The 18,585-nt window shown below is 38.7% G+C and overlaps 2 protein-coding genes across 5 annotated transcripts; one reads left to right on the plus strand and one right to left on the minus strand.

Annotated features, from left to right (window-relative positions):
* Nucleotides 1-738: 738 nt before the first annotated feature.
* LOC308407022 (uncharacterized protein) lies at nucleotides 739-13,345 on the minus strand. Of its 4 annotated transcripts, XM_080898400.1 has the most exons (8): nucleotides 13,213-13,345; nucleotides 12,599-12,803; nucleotides 11,983-12,148; nucleotides 5,631-5,711; nucleotides 2,101-2,868; nucleotides 1,897-1,964; nucleotides 1,343-1,386; nucleotides 739-880 (listed from the first exon to the last, which is right to left on the minus strand). In XM_080898400.1, the coding sequence occupies exons 1-8, from the start codon at nucleotides 13,314-13,316 to the stop codon at nucleotides 868-870; spliced, it is 1,449 nt and encodes a 482-aa protein (XP_080754526.1). In that variant the 5' UTR covers nucleotides 13,317-13,345; the 3' UTR covers nucleotides 739-867. The 4 variants fall into 4 exon arrangements, 3 of the variants coding, with proteins under 3 accessions (XP_080754526.1, XP_080754525.1, XP_080754527.1); XM_080898399.1 differs by having other exon boundaries at nucleotides 739-1,386; XR_013973622.1 differs by lacking the exon at nucleotides 739-880 and having other exon boundaries at nucleotides 1,331-1,386; nucleotides 2,059-2,868.
* On the plus strand, nucleotides 5,571-11,838 carry LOC308407025 (uncharacterized protein). The gene is made up of 8 exons (XM_080898404.1): nucleotides 5,571-5,742; nucleotides 5,975-6,156; nucleotides 6,400-6,536; nucleotides 6,658-6,751; nucleotides 7,016-7,348; nucleotides 7,537-7,711; nucleotides 7,801-7,925; nucleotides 8,124-11,838. The coding sequence occupies exons 3-8, from the start codon at nucleotides 6,400-6,402 to the stop codon at nucleotides 8,448-8,450; spliced, it is 1,191 nt and encodes a 396-aa protein (XP_080754530.1). The 5' UTR covers nucleotides 5,571-5,742; nucleotides 5,975-6,156; the 3' UTR covers nucleotides 8,451-11,838.
* Nucleotides 13,346-18,585: the final 5,240 nt, after the last annotated feature.

An 18,585-nucleotide genomic window follows, 5' to 3' on the forward strand; every position in this document is an offset into this window, starting at 1 on the left:
CATTTGTATTGAAATTATGACAGGAAAACCCTTAATCAAATTGTATCTTTGATATCTAATAATAATATTAACAATAATGTTACATATGTAATATGTACACAATAATAATGTGCAAACAAACAAGAAAAATGGCAAAAAATGTCAATTTTCTCTAATACCCTGTATATATATATATATATATATATATATATATATATATATATATATATATATATATACACACATGTATACATACATACATATATATATATATATATATATATATATATATATATATATATATATATATATATATATATATATATATATATATATATATATATATATATATATATATATATATACACATACATACATACATATAAAAACCACATATGACCACAACTCCAAATGTGAAATTGTCACTGCATGTAAACATGACATATTACAAAAAGGTAGAAACATATAATATACAATATGTTCTGAAGCTGGTACTGGTGCAGTTAACTTTGCTTTAGGCTCCCATACACAGTAGGTGTTACTTACTATACGTGCAGTGCAGTATTACTTTAACTTGTAACATGTTATAGTAAGCAAGTCACTTCTATATTTATGAGGATGTAGACAATAATGTTGGCTGATACAGTATGTAAAACTATGAGATATCGAGTGCAGGGAAGATATTATTGATCGATCAGATTCATGAATGTGTTAGGTACTTAAGCCACAATTAGAGAGTGAAACAGAGACTGACACTGGTTGAAATGTATAGTAAATATTTTATTTTGAACTTTTATGCTGAACTACAAACTGTGAACTGTGCGATCTCTGCAACCTGTGGTGCCTGGTTTACTGTGTGTAAAACTGCGCAGGTTCCCATGTGTCATCTCACACTTTGCCACTGTCAGGAGAAAAACATAACAAACGACAACCACACACAAAATAGGTGTAAACATGTATGTTTACAGATGGTGAGGGAGAGGGGGAGAGTTTTCAGTAAAAGGAGACGTGACTGCATCTTCAACCAATACTGAGCCTGCATAACCCTGAAAGAGACAGACAGAGGGGGGGGGGGACACTAACCCCCAGCAGTCTGGTCCTATTACAGCATAACTAAGGGCTGAGCTGAACCAGCCCTAACTATAAGCTCTATAAAGAAGTAAAGTCTTATGCCAACTCTTAAAAGTGTCGACCATGTCCACCTCCAAAACTCATAATGGACTTTGGAGGTGGACAGCTATCAAGCTCCTCACAGAAGCTCCCAATTTACTTTAGTCCAAATACATGAATTCAAATTGAGTTGATAACTATTTATCAACAATATGAATGTCTGTTCCCGTCCAACAAAGTTGTTACTACATACCATGTTGAGCAGGGCTTCCACTTGACTTTAACTTCTTCTTTTTCCTGAAAAACATGACATAAACAAACAATTAATTCAGAAAGACATGCAAATTGCAAACAAAAAGGAGCTTATAAACATTTGTGTACTATTGAATGGCTCAATATATTATACAATTAGTTTACAAAAACACAAGAACCACTACAATGCTTGTACTGCCAGCATCGAGTGCATGTCAGCAAAGCAACACTGCTTACATTGTGGCTCACAAGCAAAACTAACTGAAGCAGATGTTACTGAATGGGAAGGAGCACCTCCACATCAATCACTCCTTCTGAGCATGATGTCAGGAGGACTTTAAAGAACGTAAACATCAGGAAGGCAGCACGACCAGGTCGTATCAGGTGGTATGTTCTTATTTAATGTCCTATTTAGAGCGAAATACAGACTCAGTGGCTGAATTAGTGTAGATTCATCAAATACAAAAGCTTATGGATAGTCAGTCAGGCACAGTTCAAATCCGGGAAGTGCAAAGACGCAAACAAATCTGCACAGCAGCAGGCTAAATTACTTACATTTACAACTCTCCTGTCTACTATCTCTTCATATTTGAAAATCTCCTGTGTGCGGTGTTTTCGGCTTTCTGAAAAATAACAAATGAAATATTTACATGAGGTCTGTAAAACTGGAGAAAATGCAAAAATTAAGAAAAAGAAATCTTAACAAACTTAACGAACCTGTCATGTGTTTCGTACATTTACAGTACCATAACATCTAACCTTTCCTTGTCCTTTTTTTGTTTGGGACATCCGAGGTGTACACCGTAGAAATTGAGGGAGATGCAGGATGTGGAGATGGAGAGGAGGATGCAGGAGGAAGCAGAGACAGAGAGGAGGATGCAGGAGGAAGCAGAGATGGAGAGGAGGATGCAGGAGGAAGCAGAGATGGAGAGGAGGATGCAGGAGAAAGCAGAGACAGAGAGGAGGATGCAGGAGGAAGCAGAGATGGAGAGGAGGATGCAGGAGAAAGCAGAGACGGAGAGGAGGATGCAGGAGGAAGCAGAGATGGAGAGGAGGATGCAGGAGGAAGCAGAGATGGAGAGGAGGATGCAGGAGGAAGCAGAGATGAAGAGGAGGATGCAGGAGGAAGCAGAGATGAAGAGGAGGATGCAGGAGGAAGAAGAGATGGAGAGGAGGATGCAGGAGAAAGCAGAGACAGAGAGGATGATGCAGGAGGAAGCAGAGATGGAGAGGAGGATGCAGGAGAAAGCAGAGACAGAGAGGAGGATGCAGGAGGAAGCAGAGATGGAGAGGAGGATGCAGGAGGAAGCAGAGATGGAGAGGAGGATGCAGGAGGAAGCAGAGATGGAGAGGAGGATGCAGGAGAAAGCAGAGACAGAGAGGAGGATGCAGGAGGAAGCAGAGATGGAGAGGAGGATGCAGGAGGAAGCAGAGATGGAGAGGAGGATGCAGGAGGAAGCAGAGATGGAGAGGAGGATGGTCCAGCTGCTGGTGTAGAACTTTTAGCAGGAGGTGAAGCTTGTAATTCTGCAAAATTGTAAATATTAAATATTCATTAAAATGGGTTGAAAAAATGTACAGTACACATAAACATATAATAAGTAGTGATTTGCATGTTTTCAGTTAAGTTTTTACTAAAGTTACAACTTGTAAATATTGGCATCAAATATGTCATCTCACACACTCACTGACCCAAATCATTCAGTACAAGTGCCCTCTAGGGTAGTGTGACATCTGTAGTGCTTTTCTACATTGTACATTAATAAATTAATGAGTGTGACTATAAATCCAGATAGCTAATGACTTTTTTCCTCTGATGACACTACTTTCCTGACTTTGTAGTGCATAACATTTGACACACCTAGTGACAATTTGTATTATTATCCAATGTGAATGTGAGTGCGAATGGTTGTTTGTCCCTGTGTGTTGGCCCTGCGACAGACTGGCGACCTGTCCAGGGTGTACCCTGCCTCTCGCCCTATGACAGCTGGGATAGGCTCCAGCGCCCCCCGCGACCCTGAAAAGGATAAGCGGAAGTGAATGGATGGAACATTTGACACTTCAAGCTAGTACTATGACTTAGGAGTTTTGTACAATGGTGATGCTAACTACCTCAGGGAGGTAATCAGGTAACCTCTTAAGAAGTATATAAGTTATTTAAGAATCTTGGTGTTCATATTGGTAACATTATAACATTTGTTATACTAGAAAGTCTCGAAGAGAATTATCAGGTCTGGTTTTCGTGAAGATTTTTAAAATTACATTTGTACACAGCAAAATCCGAAGTGTTGATGTGAGTTAAAATTACTGGTGTTAAAAATTTCGAGTTGAAAAGTGTTGGTTTGAGAGTTACAGTAACACTAACGGTGCTGAAAAAGCTCTGTAGCCGGAGTTATTTCAAAGAGTCAATACTATAACACTCATTTGGAGTTGATTTCCACATCCGGGTTTTTCGCGCTCATGGGCATGAGGAGTCCGCCAGAAGTTTGCTGTCAAGATCGAGGAGGTTGTTCAGGTAAGAACTATACAACAAGACCTATGTTATTTTATCATTATTAAATATTGTAACTAACTAGCCTATAACATTATTTATCAGAAGCATGCAATATTTTCCTAATGTGGAGTGTATTCATCTGCGGTAAGAGATGGGATTCGTTAGCTTAGGTAGCTAAACTATCCTCTATAACAAGTTAATATTGCAGCGAAAATAAATGCGTGCTCAATATAATTCTCAATTCTAGTTAGTTCTAATGTCATAAGAGAAATGCTTTCCAGTGTTCAATGCTTATTAAATGAAACGAGGGAGGAGTTAGCTATCCTCTGGATATGTTAAATGTAATGTTAAAATTTGAATTTGTGGTAGCCTAGCTGGCAGCTAAGACAAATGCGTTTAGCCCACTGCTTTTAAGGGAAGCGAACATTCGCCTCAGAAATATCCTATTTAAAAGTGAACTAAACAATCACATGGAGACGTTCAAGTCAAGTTTTGGAAAGCGTCAAGATAGGCTAATTACACGTGCTACCAGCGAGTTTAGCAGTAGCCTAGCCTACAAATCTTTGAAGTGGCAGGGGGTTATGGAATTCTGTTAGATGTTAGTGACCAAGCAAGGCGCGCTGCGTTTGTGCATGGATTGCTTGCTAACGGTTAGGATATATCATACATGTTGTAGTAGGCCTTATCTAAGGGAACATTTTCCCCTTTTCTACAGTTTTAGTGAAATAGGCTACCATCCAGTGTTTAAGACAAAGCGGTATAACGACTGAGGGTCGTTGACGTCGCCTCCACTGATAATCCTAGCATGTCGTGTCACAAAACAACCACCACAAAGTAGCAACTAGCCAGACGGCTGTGCATGTGTCAGAAACTCCCGATATAAATGTAAGACTTGCACTCATTAATTTACAGTATAAGGGATATTTGTTGTCATAAGTGAAAGCGTGATGAAGGCAGGTGTGCGTTCAACAGGAAATTTTATGTGGATTATCATCCTGACATGGTTTAAACAGAGATGCTTTTCCCCAAGTAGGCTACAGCGATTTACTCGCAACATAGCAGAACTAAGTATCTAGCCTGCGTGCAGACGAGAAGATCGCCGTTGTCGTCTTATAAACATGTGGATGGGTGGATAATTCATTGGATGCTATTTCTGTGTACCCAAGTTCAGCTATTTTAGTGCGCAGGGGGAAGCCAAATTATGTTCCTGAGGTTGAAGTGGTCTGTCACCCCTTCACAGATCATCACACAATGTATAGCCTAATATTTTCTTAAAGTTGTCCGGATTTGTTGCCACTTAAGCTATGGTTTAAATATATGGTAAAAAATATTCTGTGCCCCCTTCTCTCCACCAGGTGCTGTTGTAAGACATGTTGCTGAAAGTGAAATACCTCAATGTAAAGAAGTACATTAAATTGCACGCAGGATTCACTTATCTAGAATTCATCAGTGAAGGTAAGATAACCTGGCAGAACAAAATTTGTTGCACATGTATCAGTTCATCATGTTTGCATCTCATCTATTTAAAAAACGAATTAAATGTTAACACGTTTTATTTTAATGTGTGACATTAAAAACAGTACAGAGCAGTAGGCCTAGGCCTAGGCCTATATTGTTGCTGCAGACTTGTCTAATTTAACCATTTTAAAGACAGGTAAAACAGCTGTTAATAAATATTAGCTAAATAAAAAAGTCAAAATTAGTTTTTAAAAAAGTTTTTCAGGCGTTTTAGGTGACATTATGCTTATCTTTTTGTAAAGCCAAAACCAAGTTTGGACTTCCGGATGCTGCTGACCTTGATATTTTCGATGAAACTGACACAGCTGTCGAAGAAGACATTTTTCTGGAGTTACTGGAGGCCCAACCAGACCTATGCCTGACAATACGTGAAAAGATTTCAGATGAAGGTAAATGTTATCATAACTTAAATTTTCATAGTATAGCCCACTCAATGTAGAGCCAAGTTCTTTTGCTCTTGATGCAGATGACATTGACCTGTCTTCATGCAATATACATGACAGTGGACAGGGCTGGGCCATATTTGTATAGAATGTTGTCTGAACATGAACATTGAAATTGTGTTATTAATGGCATTGTGGAGTAGCCTAAAGAAAGTTAACCAAATCATCTCTCCCAAAGATTTTTGTCCTTTAGCTCATTCCACACCATCCTCCTCGGATACATTATCTTCCCTCACGGACACTATATCACTTTCATCAAGTGACAGTGACCTCAGGGAAAAGGGCATTCCTGCAGGCCGCAGTAGATCCAGCAAAGACAGTTCTGCACCAAATGTTTCTGTGTCAGAGGCTGCAAAAGAGGTAATTGAGAACAGAAAATGTCTTTTGTATTTTTGAGTTGACACCATTTATACTGTAGATTGTTATACAAATTGAAATTCAAAACATGGTGGTTCCCAACTTGCCCTGTATGAAAAAATGTTAGTAGAAGTTAGTGCTTCTTGCTAGATATGTCTTTCACAGGTTTGTTGACATTCCTCTAAACTTTCACCTTTACTGACAAACAAGTTTTTATTGTTATTATTTTCCCTTTTATATGAGCAGATGGTTAAAAATGCCTTGACTAGGAAACCTGGTGGAGAGGAAATTCTTGAAGAATACAATGCCGAAAATTCACTGAGCCACCGCACCCGGCGGCAGCTTGTTAACATATTGGCAAGTGATATGACTGAGAGACATGGGTAAGAGTAATAGTACCTAATAAAAAAGTAAAGATGGGCCATATGGAATATTCTTGTAATGTATACTGCAGTAAAGACACATACTTCTGATTTAACATTGTCAATTGTATTTCCTCTATAGCAGAATTCCCTCCCGTAAGCAAAAGGAGAAATATGCCCTTGGAATAATTACACTCTTTCCCTCATTGAAGGATCCATTTTCTCCAAACGGCTATGTAAGTCATGCAGTGATTGTAAAACAGCACATTATTTAGTTTTCATCATGGAATAATTACATCAGCTAAATGATTTAAAAGAGAAATCTTAATTCCTCTTTCGTAATAACTATTGTCATAAAACTGTATTGAAATTGTGGATGTTGTTTAACATGTATTGCACCTGTTACATGATAATAGTCCTTGGGTTTCTTTTTGCTGAATCTGCAAAGTCTGTAAGATCGCATTTGATGTTTATTTTTCATCTATGTTTAAATGTGACAGGAGCATTTCTACGACGGAGTGAAAGGCACTGGATATGTAGCGTGGCGCCTCAAAACCATGTCCAGGTCTACAACCAAACGGCCAGTGAAGGAAGTCCCAGTGCATCAAGAACAAGGGCCTAAGCGCAGAAGATTAGCAACCACATTGCCTCAGCAACTTGATGGAGATGCCTGCAAGGAGGCCATCTCATTTCTTGTTCACTCTCCTGATGAAGCAAGTGTATTTCAGAAGATGAAAATGACGTTCCAACATCGCCAGGATCTGGTGCATGATCCACAAAGAACTGCAGATGTCTTCAAAACATTTCCACGCTTTTTGGATGTCAAAGGACTAGTAAGTCAAATCACTTGATATTTTCAACTGTTAATCCTTTTTTTTTTGTTTTGCTGATGTGGATGGCAACAGTAAAAGATGTGATCATTGGTCATCCCAGTCAGGCTATATCCCATATTGGTCAAAATCACATTGCAATGTAAACAATGTTGAGCACTGTCTTTATGTCCTGTGTGTATGATGAACAGGTCAATCAAGACTTCCTGCTGCTGTTTGGTGCTGAAACAGCCACCAAGTTGCTTGAGAAGTGGGACATGTCATTCAAGCCAAAGGTTATTAAAGAAGCCAAACAGCTGACTCAGTCAACTGACCTGTGTCGTTTGATAAAAGCTGCTGAGAAACCAACAGAGAGTGATGCAAATGGTAGGCGTCGCACCATGCTTGTTTGATTTTAATAATATTTATTTTTACCTGTCATTTTGAAATTGTTTTATAAATTCAACCATACACAGACTGGGACAGTGACATGGCCTCTCTGCTGCTACTCCTTCAACTTTTGCCACCCACAGCTGGACGAAAGAGGAGAACCAAAATAAGTCCAACTGATGCAGCACACAAAATGGTGCACTTTCACAAGGTAAATATGTTGTCTCACTTTTTAAAATCCTACAAAACACTTTTTCAGTTTTTGCACTTTTTAGTTTTCCTCTCCATGAAGTATGTGTCTTAGTATTTTGTAATAAGTTAGCAAGGCACATAATGTCAAACTGAATGAATGGTTCATAGTCAGCAAGTATAAGCTAGGCCTATATGTCAATATCTCATTTGTTTTTAGTCATGCTGCAGCATTGATGAACACTTGCAAGCAAGAGATGGTAAACAACCATACATCCTCGCTGTTGGTCAAACCCAGAACAGCATTGACACCTTCTACATCGCAGTGGACAAACAGCTCATCCCCTGCCAAGCCACCAGCTCACTCAGTGCTTTTGATGAACTTTTCAAATCCCACTACGTGTTCAACTTATCTTACGACGAGTCACTGGTTCATCTCTACAGTTTTGTGCAGACCACCATATTCAACATTGATGCCACCTCAACAGATGAGTCACCACGTGTTCGTGAGTTGCGTGCCAAAATGTTGAATGAGAACCATGTTTAAATGTTTTATCTGTCAAACTCTGCATAGCACCAGTCAGGCTTTGATAAGTCATTTGCGACTAGGTCACAGTTTTTATCCAAGCACCAAATTTAAGTTGGCTTGTTCACAAGATGGTTGCAGCCGTCAGTTCACTACATATTCTGGTTTAAAAAAACATTTAAATAGTGTTCATGATGAAGATTGTTGTCAAAGTGGTGATGCAGAACCCTCAGAGTCATTTCAAGCTGATTTTGACAGATTACAAGATACAGACATAGCAGTTGCAGGAACAAGTGTTACTCAGAGCCTAGAGGTTGGGTGTTCTGAAAACAATGGGTCAGGTCAAAGAATTAAAAAAAATTCTGAAGCAATTTGCACTAAAATTATTGGTAAACTCAATGGTAGTGGTTTGGCAAATAGTTTTGTGTCATCACTTGTTTGTGATTTGGAAGATTTTGCAGATGGACTGCACTGTGAGTTTAAACATAAAGTACTGAACGTTGTGCCAACAGAAAATCCTGTTAGATCTCCAGTGGAAAAATGTCTTGAGACTTTTGACAATCCAGTTGAGAAGTTCGACACTGAAGCTAAAAGAAAGTCATATTTCCGTGAAAAATGGGGAATTGTGGATCCAGTGGAAAAGACTTTAGGAATACGCTATGATACAAGGTTAAATAAAAAATCAGGCACTTATGACCAGGTACCAGTAAAAGACACTTTTGTGTACATTCCAATTTTGGAAACAATCAAATTTATATGTCGCAATTCTTATATTTGCGAGCTGCTTGCTAAACTATGTGTATCAAAAGAAGACAGATATGAAGACTTTTGTGATGGGAGTTACTATAAGTCTCATCCATTGTTTTCAAAACCACAGACTTCTTTGCAAATTCAGCTTTATTATGATGACTTTGAGACTGCTAATCCACTTGGTTCCAAACGTGGTGTTCACAAAGTTGGTGCAATCTATTTTGTCCTCAGAAATCTGCCTCCAAAGTTAAATTCTGCATTGATGAACATTCATTTGGTTGGATTGTTTCATGCAGAAGATGTGAAAAAATACGGCTTTGATCCTATTTTACAGCCTCTGATTGATGACATAAAGTTTTTGGAGAGCCATGGCATTGATTTACCCTTCTCATCTGAAAAGGTCCATGGCACTATATGTCAGATAACTGGGGACAACTTGGGGATGCACTCAATTTTGGGTTTTGTTGAGTCTTTCAGTGGACGTTACTTTTGTCGTTTGTGTTTAATTGCAAAACAGGATGCACAGAGTGTGTATACTGAGGATGATCCAAAGATCATCTTACGAGGGAAAGAACTTTTTGAAATGCACTGCAGTGAGTTGCAATCTGATCCTCAAAAGCTACATGTGTTTGGCTTAAGAAAGAATTCTACACTGAACACTCTTCAATTCTTTCATGTTTGCCAGAACTTTTCCTTGGACATTATGCATGATATTCTCGAAGGGGTAGCACAATATGAGATAAAGTTACTGTTGGAATATCTGTCAGACAATTTTCTGCCGAAACCTGCTCTTTTGTCACGGATCTATGCTTTTGACTATGGCTACTTGGAGACCAAAAATCGTCCAACAAGGGTGAACTTAGACAGTAGTGGTAATAGTATAGGTCTTAACTCCATTCAGACTCTTTGTCTGATAAGAAACATTCCTTTAATTTTTGGTGATATTGTGCCAGAAGGAAATCAGAACTGGACTATGCTATTGCTATTGTTGCAAATAATTAACATCATATTCTCTCCATCTGTTACACATGGCATGACTGTGCTTCTAAAACATTTAACAATGGAACATCATGACTTGTTCAAATTGTTGTATCCAGGTAGGAACATGATTCCCAAACACCACTTTATGTTGCACTACCCAACTTGCATCAGAAAAATTGGGCCATTATTGCATGTATGGAGCATGAGAGGTGAGGCTAAACATAGGGTGTTCAAAGACACCCTTAAGAACTTTAAGAACATCACAGTGTCACTTGCCAAAAAACATCAAACATCCATAGCATACAAGTGGGAGACATGTCCTTTAAGCCATGTTGAGTATGGGCCCTTGAAATCATTTGATGTTGATAGTGAGGAAAATAGTGAAATGATCTCCCTAGGCTTGCCTGCTGTTGCAGAAGAGGCTTTCTCTGCTAATTGGGTTAACATTAATGGGACTGAGTACAGAACAGGATTGGTCATTTGTTGTGGTTCTGAACATGAGATGCCGGTGTTTTGCAGAATAAAAACAATAGTTTTGGTCAATAGTCACACCTACTTCATAGTTCAGAAGCTTGTGGTTGAAAATTTCAGTGAACATTGCCATGCTTATAAAGTGTTTGAAACGGATGAAAAATATGTTGTTAAAGCAGACTGTATTGAAATATACAAGCCCTTTGATTTGCAAAGTGCTTATGGTGATGATGATGGTCTGTACATTGTGCCATTATTTTTGTTGTGAACGTATGCTGTATGGTGCTTGGAATTTAATATTTATTAAAATGCTTATGTGACCAATTTTATGTTTTCTCCTTTTATCCTGTAAAGGGACTTAACAAGGATTTTCACTGAATGTAGCACAGTAGTCATACAGTAATTGCACTTTAATGCATTTTTGTATTCAGACAATTAATACAGACTAGTATTTAAAAGCTCATATATGTCACTTTAAAGTGCCAAAATAACACTGTAAAAGTTACAGAATAACACTCTAAGTGAAAACAGTCAACACAATCCAGTGTGAAAATAAACACTTAAAAGTGTCATAAATAACACCATAGTTGTTGTGTAGTAACACCCTCAGTGAAAAGAGTTAACCCAAGCCAGTGTAAAAGTGAACACTTATCAGTGTCCTAAAACAACACTATAAATGTTAGGTAGTTACACTCTGAGTGAAGACACTTCACACCATACAGAGTGAAATTCTAACACTATGGGTGTTATATTTTTAACACTACAATGGAGTTAAAATAATAACACTTTGCAAAGTGTTACTTTAACTCTAAACCAGTGAGAATTATATAAACACTGGAAAAGTGTTAACTTTAACACTATAGGAGTTGAATTAACACTGGAGATTTTGCTGTGTATATACATGAGTGTGAAAGACCATAATATACACACACACACATACAAAATTGTTCAGGTGGGTAACACCAGAGGTTCAGTATGGCTAGCTTTGGTGATGTGAACGCCACATGGGGAGGTAATAAGGCATATATAACACTATTTTATTTTAGCAACAGGACATGTAGGGCAGCTGTCACCTCACAGCAAGAAGGTTACTGGTCTGAACCTTGGCTGAATAATAGAATAGAATAGAATAGAATAGAATAGAATAGAGTAGAGTAGAGTAGAGTAGAGTAGAATAGAATAGCTGGTGACTGTTAACTATCCTCATCCTCACCATCTTGTTTGTCTCTGTGTACCCCGTGGTGATCTGCCTTCTTATCTAGGGTGTACCATGAGTATCACCCAAAGACAGCTAGGATAGGCTACCTGATAAGGACACCTGGTTACAGATAATGGACAAAGCATATCTTACTTCTCAGAAGGTGTTCATAAAGCTTCCTCATCTTCATGAGGATGTCACGTGCAGCACCTTCCGCTGGTTCGATCTGAGTGATCACGTCCCCTACTATACGGCCCTTACGGTCAAACTGTCCAAGAAACAGAATTGGCTGGTAGCCCAGGGCATGTAGTTTTGAAACCTGCAAGAACAACAAAGAAAAACATGCAGCCAGTCTTTCATGTAAGCAAATTGATGTATAACAAACCTTTAAGTTTCACATCTTTGTTGTTTTATTGTTGTCGATAGTTAAAAAGTATTTATGGTGACCAAACCTGTAAATGTATGATAAAATCCATCTTGAAATGTTTTGTCTCTCAGTTACTAGCCGATTAAATTAAAAATCAGAAGTAGCTTAAATAAAAATAGTTTTTAACAAGTTTTTTCTAGTTTGATGTCTTTAGTGTGATGATGTTATTCTGATGTGAATAACTTTTTTATTTATGCTCTTTTATAAATTAATATTTTATGCGTATATACATGCCTTGTTAGTTTCTTACTTCATGATATACAAGAAAACATTGACAACTGTGATTAATAAAGAATTGTCTAGCAGACCAACCACTTATTAGATCAGAACTTTTAAACTTACTGACAACTGGGCTGAATTAACCACCCTGCTCGCATTTCTGTTGTTTTTAACAGAGGCAGCCCAGTTACTGTTTTTAAACTGTTCTTGTTTTTTTTCAATCCCTCCTTTACGTTCAGGCTGCCCAGACATCCACTGCATGTCTTCCTGTTGCAGGTGTTTGGAGCCTGACAGGAAGGGCATGGTTTGGTTTTTGGCTTTGTCATTTCTGCAAATGAAAATGGAACATGTAGGGATTATTTCAGGTCTGTTTTGGTGAAATGATTACAAAAATAATTTATGACCAAAGAAATAACTTATATTACGAGGCAGTATTACACCATATTTAGAAAAAAAAATCAATTACGATATTAAAGTCGTTAATATTGAGTTAATTACGTGAATAGGGTTAAAAAAAAACTGAATTGATTACAGAAAAGATACATTGCTAAAATAGAGCAGCACTAACATTAGCTGGGTGGCCAAGCAAGTGTCTTACACATGAGAATACATCACCAAAAAAAATTAAATAAACTTTTGCAGAAGTAGTTCTCTTGGTACACAGACTGCTCTGTGAAAACATTTCAAGTTTAATATCAGTTTAACATGCAAATTACCCACAGTTTATCACAACTTACTTAGCTAGGATCTGCCTCGTGTCGAGTCGAAAGATTCGCTGCAGGACCGTGAGTTGAAAGATACATTTACTACGACTCCCAAGATGCATTGCAGTAAAAACCATCCAATCGCCTTGCTTAAAGACGACCGCGAGTCACTTACTTAGACATATATAGCTTAACTTTAATTTTGTGGAAATGTGCGTCATAAAAATCGCACGTATAAAATCATGGGTCCGATGTCATTAAAAAGGAAAAGAAAAAATTATAGATTGCTATAATTGTAGATAAAACATCTCTTAAACAAGGGCAGGTTTTTAAACATTACATGGCCTGATCCAGTCAGGCGGTGATCAGATCCCAGCAGCGACCTGCTTGGAAAAACTCCCTTTTGATTGGTGAAGCGCTCTAAATCACATTTAAATGTAACGGTGCCCCCTGCTGGACAATCTGTGAACTCTTAACGTTTCCACAGGGGTGTTTTAAAATATGGATTTATTGAATGCCAAAGGATTGTAGGACATTTTCTCAAAATTTCCTTATTCTTTAAGAGCCGTTTGGCATCTTTTAAAAGGACCTGCGGTTTGTAGCATAAGAAAGGTCTATGATGTACATCTTGAAATTCCCCAGTCACTTTTATGTTGCAGCTGAAGCCATGGGCCGGGCTAAGGAAAGTGAGGTAAAATTCAGACTTTTTAGTCCGAAAACCCCCCTCCCTCTCCCCGCTGAACTAACAGCACTGGTCTATGTGTGCAGCTGGCTGTGAGACTGCTGTGCAGGGACCATCTACAAAATGCAACAGAGGAAAAAGATTGTTATAAATTACTCATTCCCTTAAATACTGTCATTTCCCAAAAGTCTCATTACATATTCCCGTTGATTGTACTGCCAAGGAAAAATCATAATGTGCTTCTGGATAATTTGGGGTATTTTTTTGTTTTTATTAGGAAAATGATTAAATAAGTTAACTTCCTGCTACATGCCGTGAACATCTTATTTAGTATTTCCTTATGAGCCACTTTTCTCTGGCTTTTTAATTTGAATTTACCGGTACCATAATGTGCTACAGAGAATATGGGGACAGTTAATAGATATCTATTTGGAAGTGCCATTACCAAATTTAAGGAACTGACTCCATTTTTGCCTCATAACTTTTGCACTGTCCACTTCCTGCTGTGACAAAACAAATTTCCCACGTGTGGGACTAATAAAGGTTATCTTATCTTATCTTATCTTATCTTATCTTATCTTATCTTATAAATATTCCCATAAGTGCCATGTGCCAGTGCAGTGGTAACACTACAAGGCACCATGGTTATTGCTGAATATGCATGTTTTACATATTTGGGTGTTGCACTTTGTAGATGGTCCCTGCACACTATTCTCGCAGTGAGCAGCAGATGAGCTTGTAGCTTGTTGTCAGCCTTAATTTGTGGGTGTTCTATAAAACTATATTTACTAATTATTTCTACTAGCAGTTCAAATGTCTACATTTTTCCATTATAACCTTGAAAATAAAATACATAGATCTTACTCCTTGACTTAAAATGTTTAGACTTTCCAAAAGAATTTTACAGATATTTGTCATAAATTTCCAAACTGTCTTTCCCCCCCTAATATAGTATAAATTAGACACCGTTTTGTGAGTGAGTTGATTTTTTCAACGTCGTACACACACTCACACGCCCTGTGTGAGTACGGGGAAACTTGTGAACACAAAAAATAAAATAACAATAATAATATTTGAAATCCATAAATGACAGCCAGTGACAAAAATAGAAACATGATGATTTATTTATTTATTTCTAAGCCACACTTGCAGACACATGTTCTCATTGTTAGAGCACAAAATATAAATGTTTGTACAGGAAAGATAAAATTTAAGGCACGTTTTATTTCCCACGCACAAACAGCAAAACTACAGAAGAGTGTGAAGCTGCTGAAACTCAGAACGAACGATAAATTATATTTACAGAGCCACAGACTCACACCAGACTTCAGAACAGTCCTCTTTATTCACAGGTTTAAAACACACACACGGCTGCAGGTCTAAATCTGAGGCGGACCTGCAGTGTGTTCATGTCTCAGTTTTGTCTTCCAGGCTTTTTGCAGAAACATCTGTGAACCCGCAAAAGCAGAGGACATCACGTGCATTCAGGTGCACCTGATGTCTGTTTGCTCACTGACGCCATCGTTAGAAGGTTCATTAGCTAATCGCTGACCTTTGTTTACTCACAACGATGCAGCCATACTCAGCCCCCTAAGCATTTTCCCTTTCCAATTCACAATCAATTCCACCCCTAGGTCAAAAATATGTATAGGACAATTGGCCTCATCTAATATTTTGTATGAACCTGTCCAGCTGTCCAGTGATTAAATGACAAGATGGAGGCAGGACTCCACAGCAGGGGCATACTCCATAATGTGCTGTGCATTCTCATATGTATATTATATATATTGCTCACTTATTGTATTTACCAACATCAATGAGTTATGAGCAAAGAAAGGCCACACCATAGTGCATGTTTAAATAGGGAACGTTTATTGATCAAAATGTATTACGCAAATACGCATTACATTTTTTTCAGGCCCCCAATCGAGAAAACAAAACCAATTACATGTTCAAAGCAACGGAACGGTGGCCCAATATCAGAGAGAACTCTACTCTTGTGTGAGCAGTGATAATTGAGCAGTCCGTTTTATTTTGCAGATTCAAGCTGCTCTTCAACAGTTTCACCACCAGATGTCACCAGAGAGGACTGTGTTGAAAAGCTTCGAGTAATGAACCGTTTTTCAATACAAGCTTCAGTGCTTCGGAAAGCTTCATTTGGCCATCACTAACCGCTAGTACTCATCATCAGCGGTGATGCAGTCAGCCTCTCTGACCAGATCATATAGACCAGGGGTAGGCAACGCCAGGCCTCGAGTGCTGGTGTCCGGCAGGTTTTAGATGTGTCCTTGAACCAACACAGCTGATTCAAATGGCTAAATTACCTCCTAAACATGTCTTGAAGTTCTCCAGGGGGCTGGTAATGAACTAATCATTTGATTCAGGTGTGTTGACCCAGGGTGAGATCTAAAACCTGCAGGACACCGGCCCTCGAGGCCTGGCGTTGCCTACCCCTGATATAGACAGTGCTTGAAGCAGTTATGACCTTCTTGCCATATTGGCAGAATAAATGACCTGGAAGCTGTTGCACTGTCTGCACCTGTAAACTCCAGGACACGTTTACAAACAATTTTCGTTGTTATTTGCGCTGCAGCTGGAGTTACTGTGTGTGTGTTTACAAGTAGTTTTAAACCTTGTGATCCACAAAACAGCATAACAGTAAAAGAAGAATTGACTGCGTTACAGTCAGTGCGGGAGCGGCGGCTTTGCTCGTGCGCGATTCATTTGCAGTTTGGACGCACGTGAACATCTCCTGCCCTGATAGCGGCTGGAGGAGGACTATCCTCCGCCTGTGAGCGCTTTGGCACGAGCGATGTGCCCACGGCAGCACCCGCTGCTTGTTGAGAGTAAAAGCAACAAGCGCTTTCACGTCAAAAGTCGTCATAAGTAAGCCTCCAATAACACCAGAAAAAGTCGCCAGATTGGTCGCTAGTCGCTTTTTAGAAGAAAAAAAAAACGACGCTAAGGGGGGTTTGAAAACTCCCTAAATATAGCGACAAAATCGCTAAGTTGGCAACACTGTTTGGACTGTTTTCAGGGTATTAAAAAAAATTCAAAACAAAACAAAACCGTGCATCACAATGGGTATTCTCTGAGCATGCGCAGAATTACGCACAGCTGTCATGTGATCCTGTGACCGAACAAAAGATCAAAGGCTCAAAGAGCGCTGACGTCAAATTCGCAGCCACGAAAGTCTATAAATACCCCCTCTTCACCTTTGCAAACAGTTTTACTTGGAACATTTTCAGAAACAGCGAGTTGTGTTTAGCAAACCAGAAACCTTTCAGAAAGGGACTATTTTTTAAACTTAAACAATTAAGCAAACATTTTTTTCTTGTCGACACTTTGCATTAAGAGTTTAAAGAAATGTCAAACGAAGCATTTAATAATTCACAGTCTGACGGAGAGATTCGAGAGGAATCACAAAGACTGTATGGGTTGACGGAGAGACAAATACCTGACCCTATGGAGCTTCAAATGAAAATTCAACAACTCCAGTTGGAGTTGAGCACCCTAAAGCTCAAAAAGAATTATTATAAAGATAATTTCCATGAGTCAAGAGATGAGCTAAACAAATTAAAAACAGCGAACACAACTCTCAAGAAATCTTTAGAAAATCTTCAGCATCAAGAAAAGACAACAAAAAGTCTGACGCAGCAAATATTTTGGCTGGAAGAAAAAGTCAAAAAGCAAAATTTCAAGATTGTTCATAACGAAGATCTCATAGATGAACTTTATGAACATCTTAAAATGAAAAGAGAAATAATTAATAGTCTTAAGGATCAGCTGAGAAGGCAGGAGGAAGAAGAAATATTAGCTGCTGTTCACAACATCACTGGTGAACCTCTGCAGCTGGAGAATCTTGCTCCTGAACCCGAGGAGCTTGTTTCTCCCGTCTCAGAACCATCTCCTGACATGGTTCCGACTAGTGGTTCATGGCGTCATGGTGCTAAACGCCTACTTAAAATAGGTTTAGGTGTTGCCGCAGTAGGCCTTATTATACCTGCAGCTTACTGGGGCTTTTCAATGCTTAACAGTGATTGCCTATTTAACTCTGTCTATGGCCTCCTTGAGTCATATTGCTACCTTGATGATCGATTAGTCCCTTTTTAAAGACTAGTAATGATGGACTGCTTTTCATCCACAGTCCAGAAAACCATACGTTGTTCATGTTAGGCTCTCATTTTTCTTTTCTTTTGCCTCTCACCCCCCAGCCAGTCGCGACAGATGGCTGCCCCTTCCTGAGCCTGGTTCTGTCAAAGGTTTCTTCCTGTTTAAAGGGAGTTTTTCCTTTCCACCGTGCCTAGTGCTTGCTCACAGGGGATCATTTGATTTTTGGGGTTTAATTTGTTAAAAAACATAACAAATTAGGTGAGGGGTTCACATAATAGAGAGCACAACAAAAACTACAAATTTTAAAAAAATTTGTTAGTTGCAAATCAAAATAAAGACAACAGTTTCTGAAAAACATCTCTTACGGCTCTGTTTATTTGCTTAAATGAACACAGGTTCATTAGCTAATCGCTGACCTTTGTTTACTCACATCACTGATGACAAGCTCCTGATGTTAAGCATGAACTAAAAGCTGAAACACGGCTGAGACTACACAAACTCCTGCTGCAGCTTCTTTTAAACCAGCCACAGATTACCGATTGATCAGTAAGTAGTTATCTTTTTGGTGCGTGCTGACCGTTCAAACGCTCCTCCGTCATGTCTCGCCGTTT

Source organism: Rhamphochromis sp. 'chilingali', assembly GCF_963969265.1.
Source record: "Rhamphochromis sp. 'chilingali' genome assembly, chromosome: 12".
Lineage (NCBI taxonomy): Eukaryota > Metazoa > Chordata > Actinopteri > Cichliformes > Cichlidae > Rhamphochromis > Rhamphochromis sp. 'chilingali'.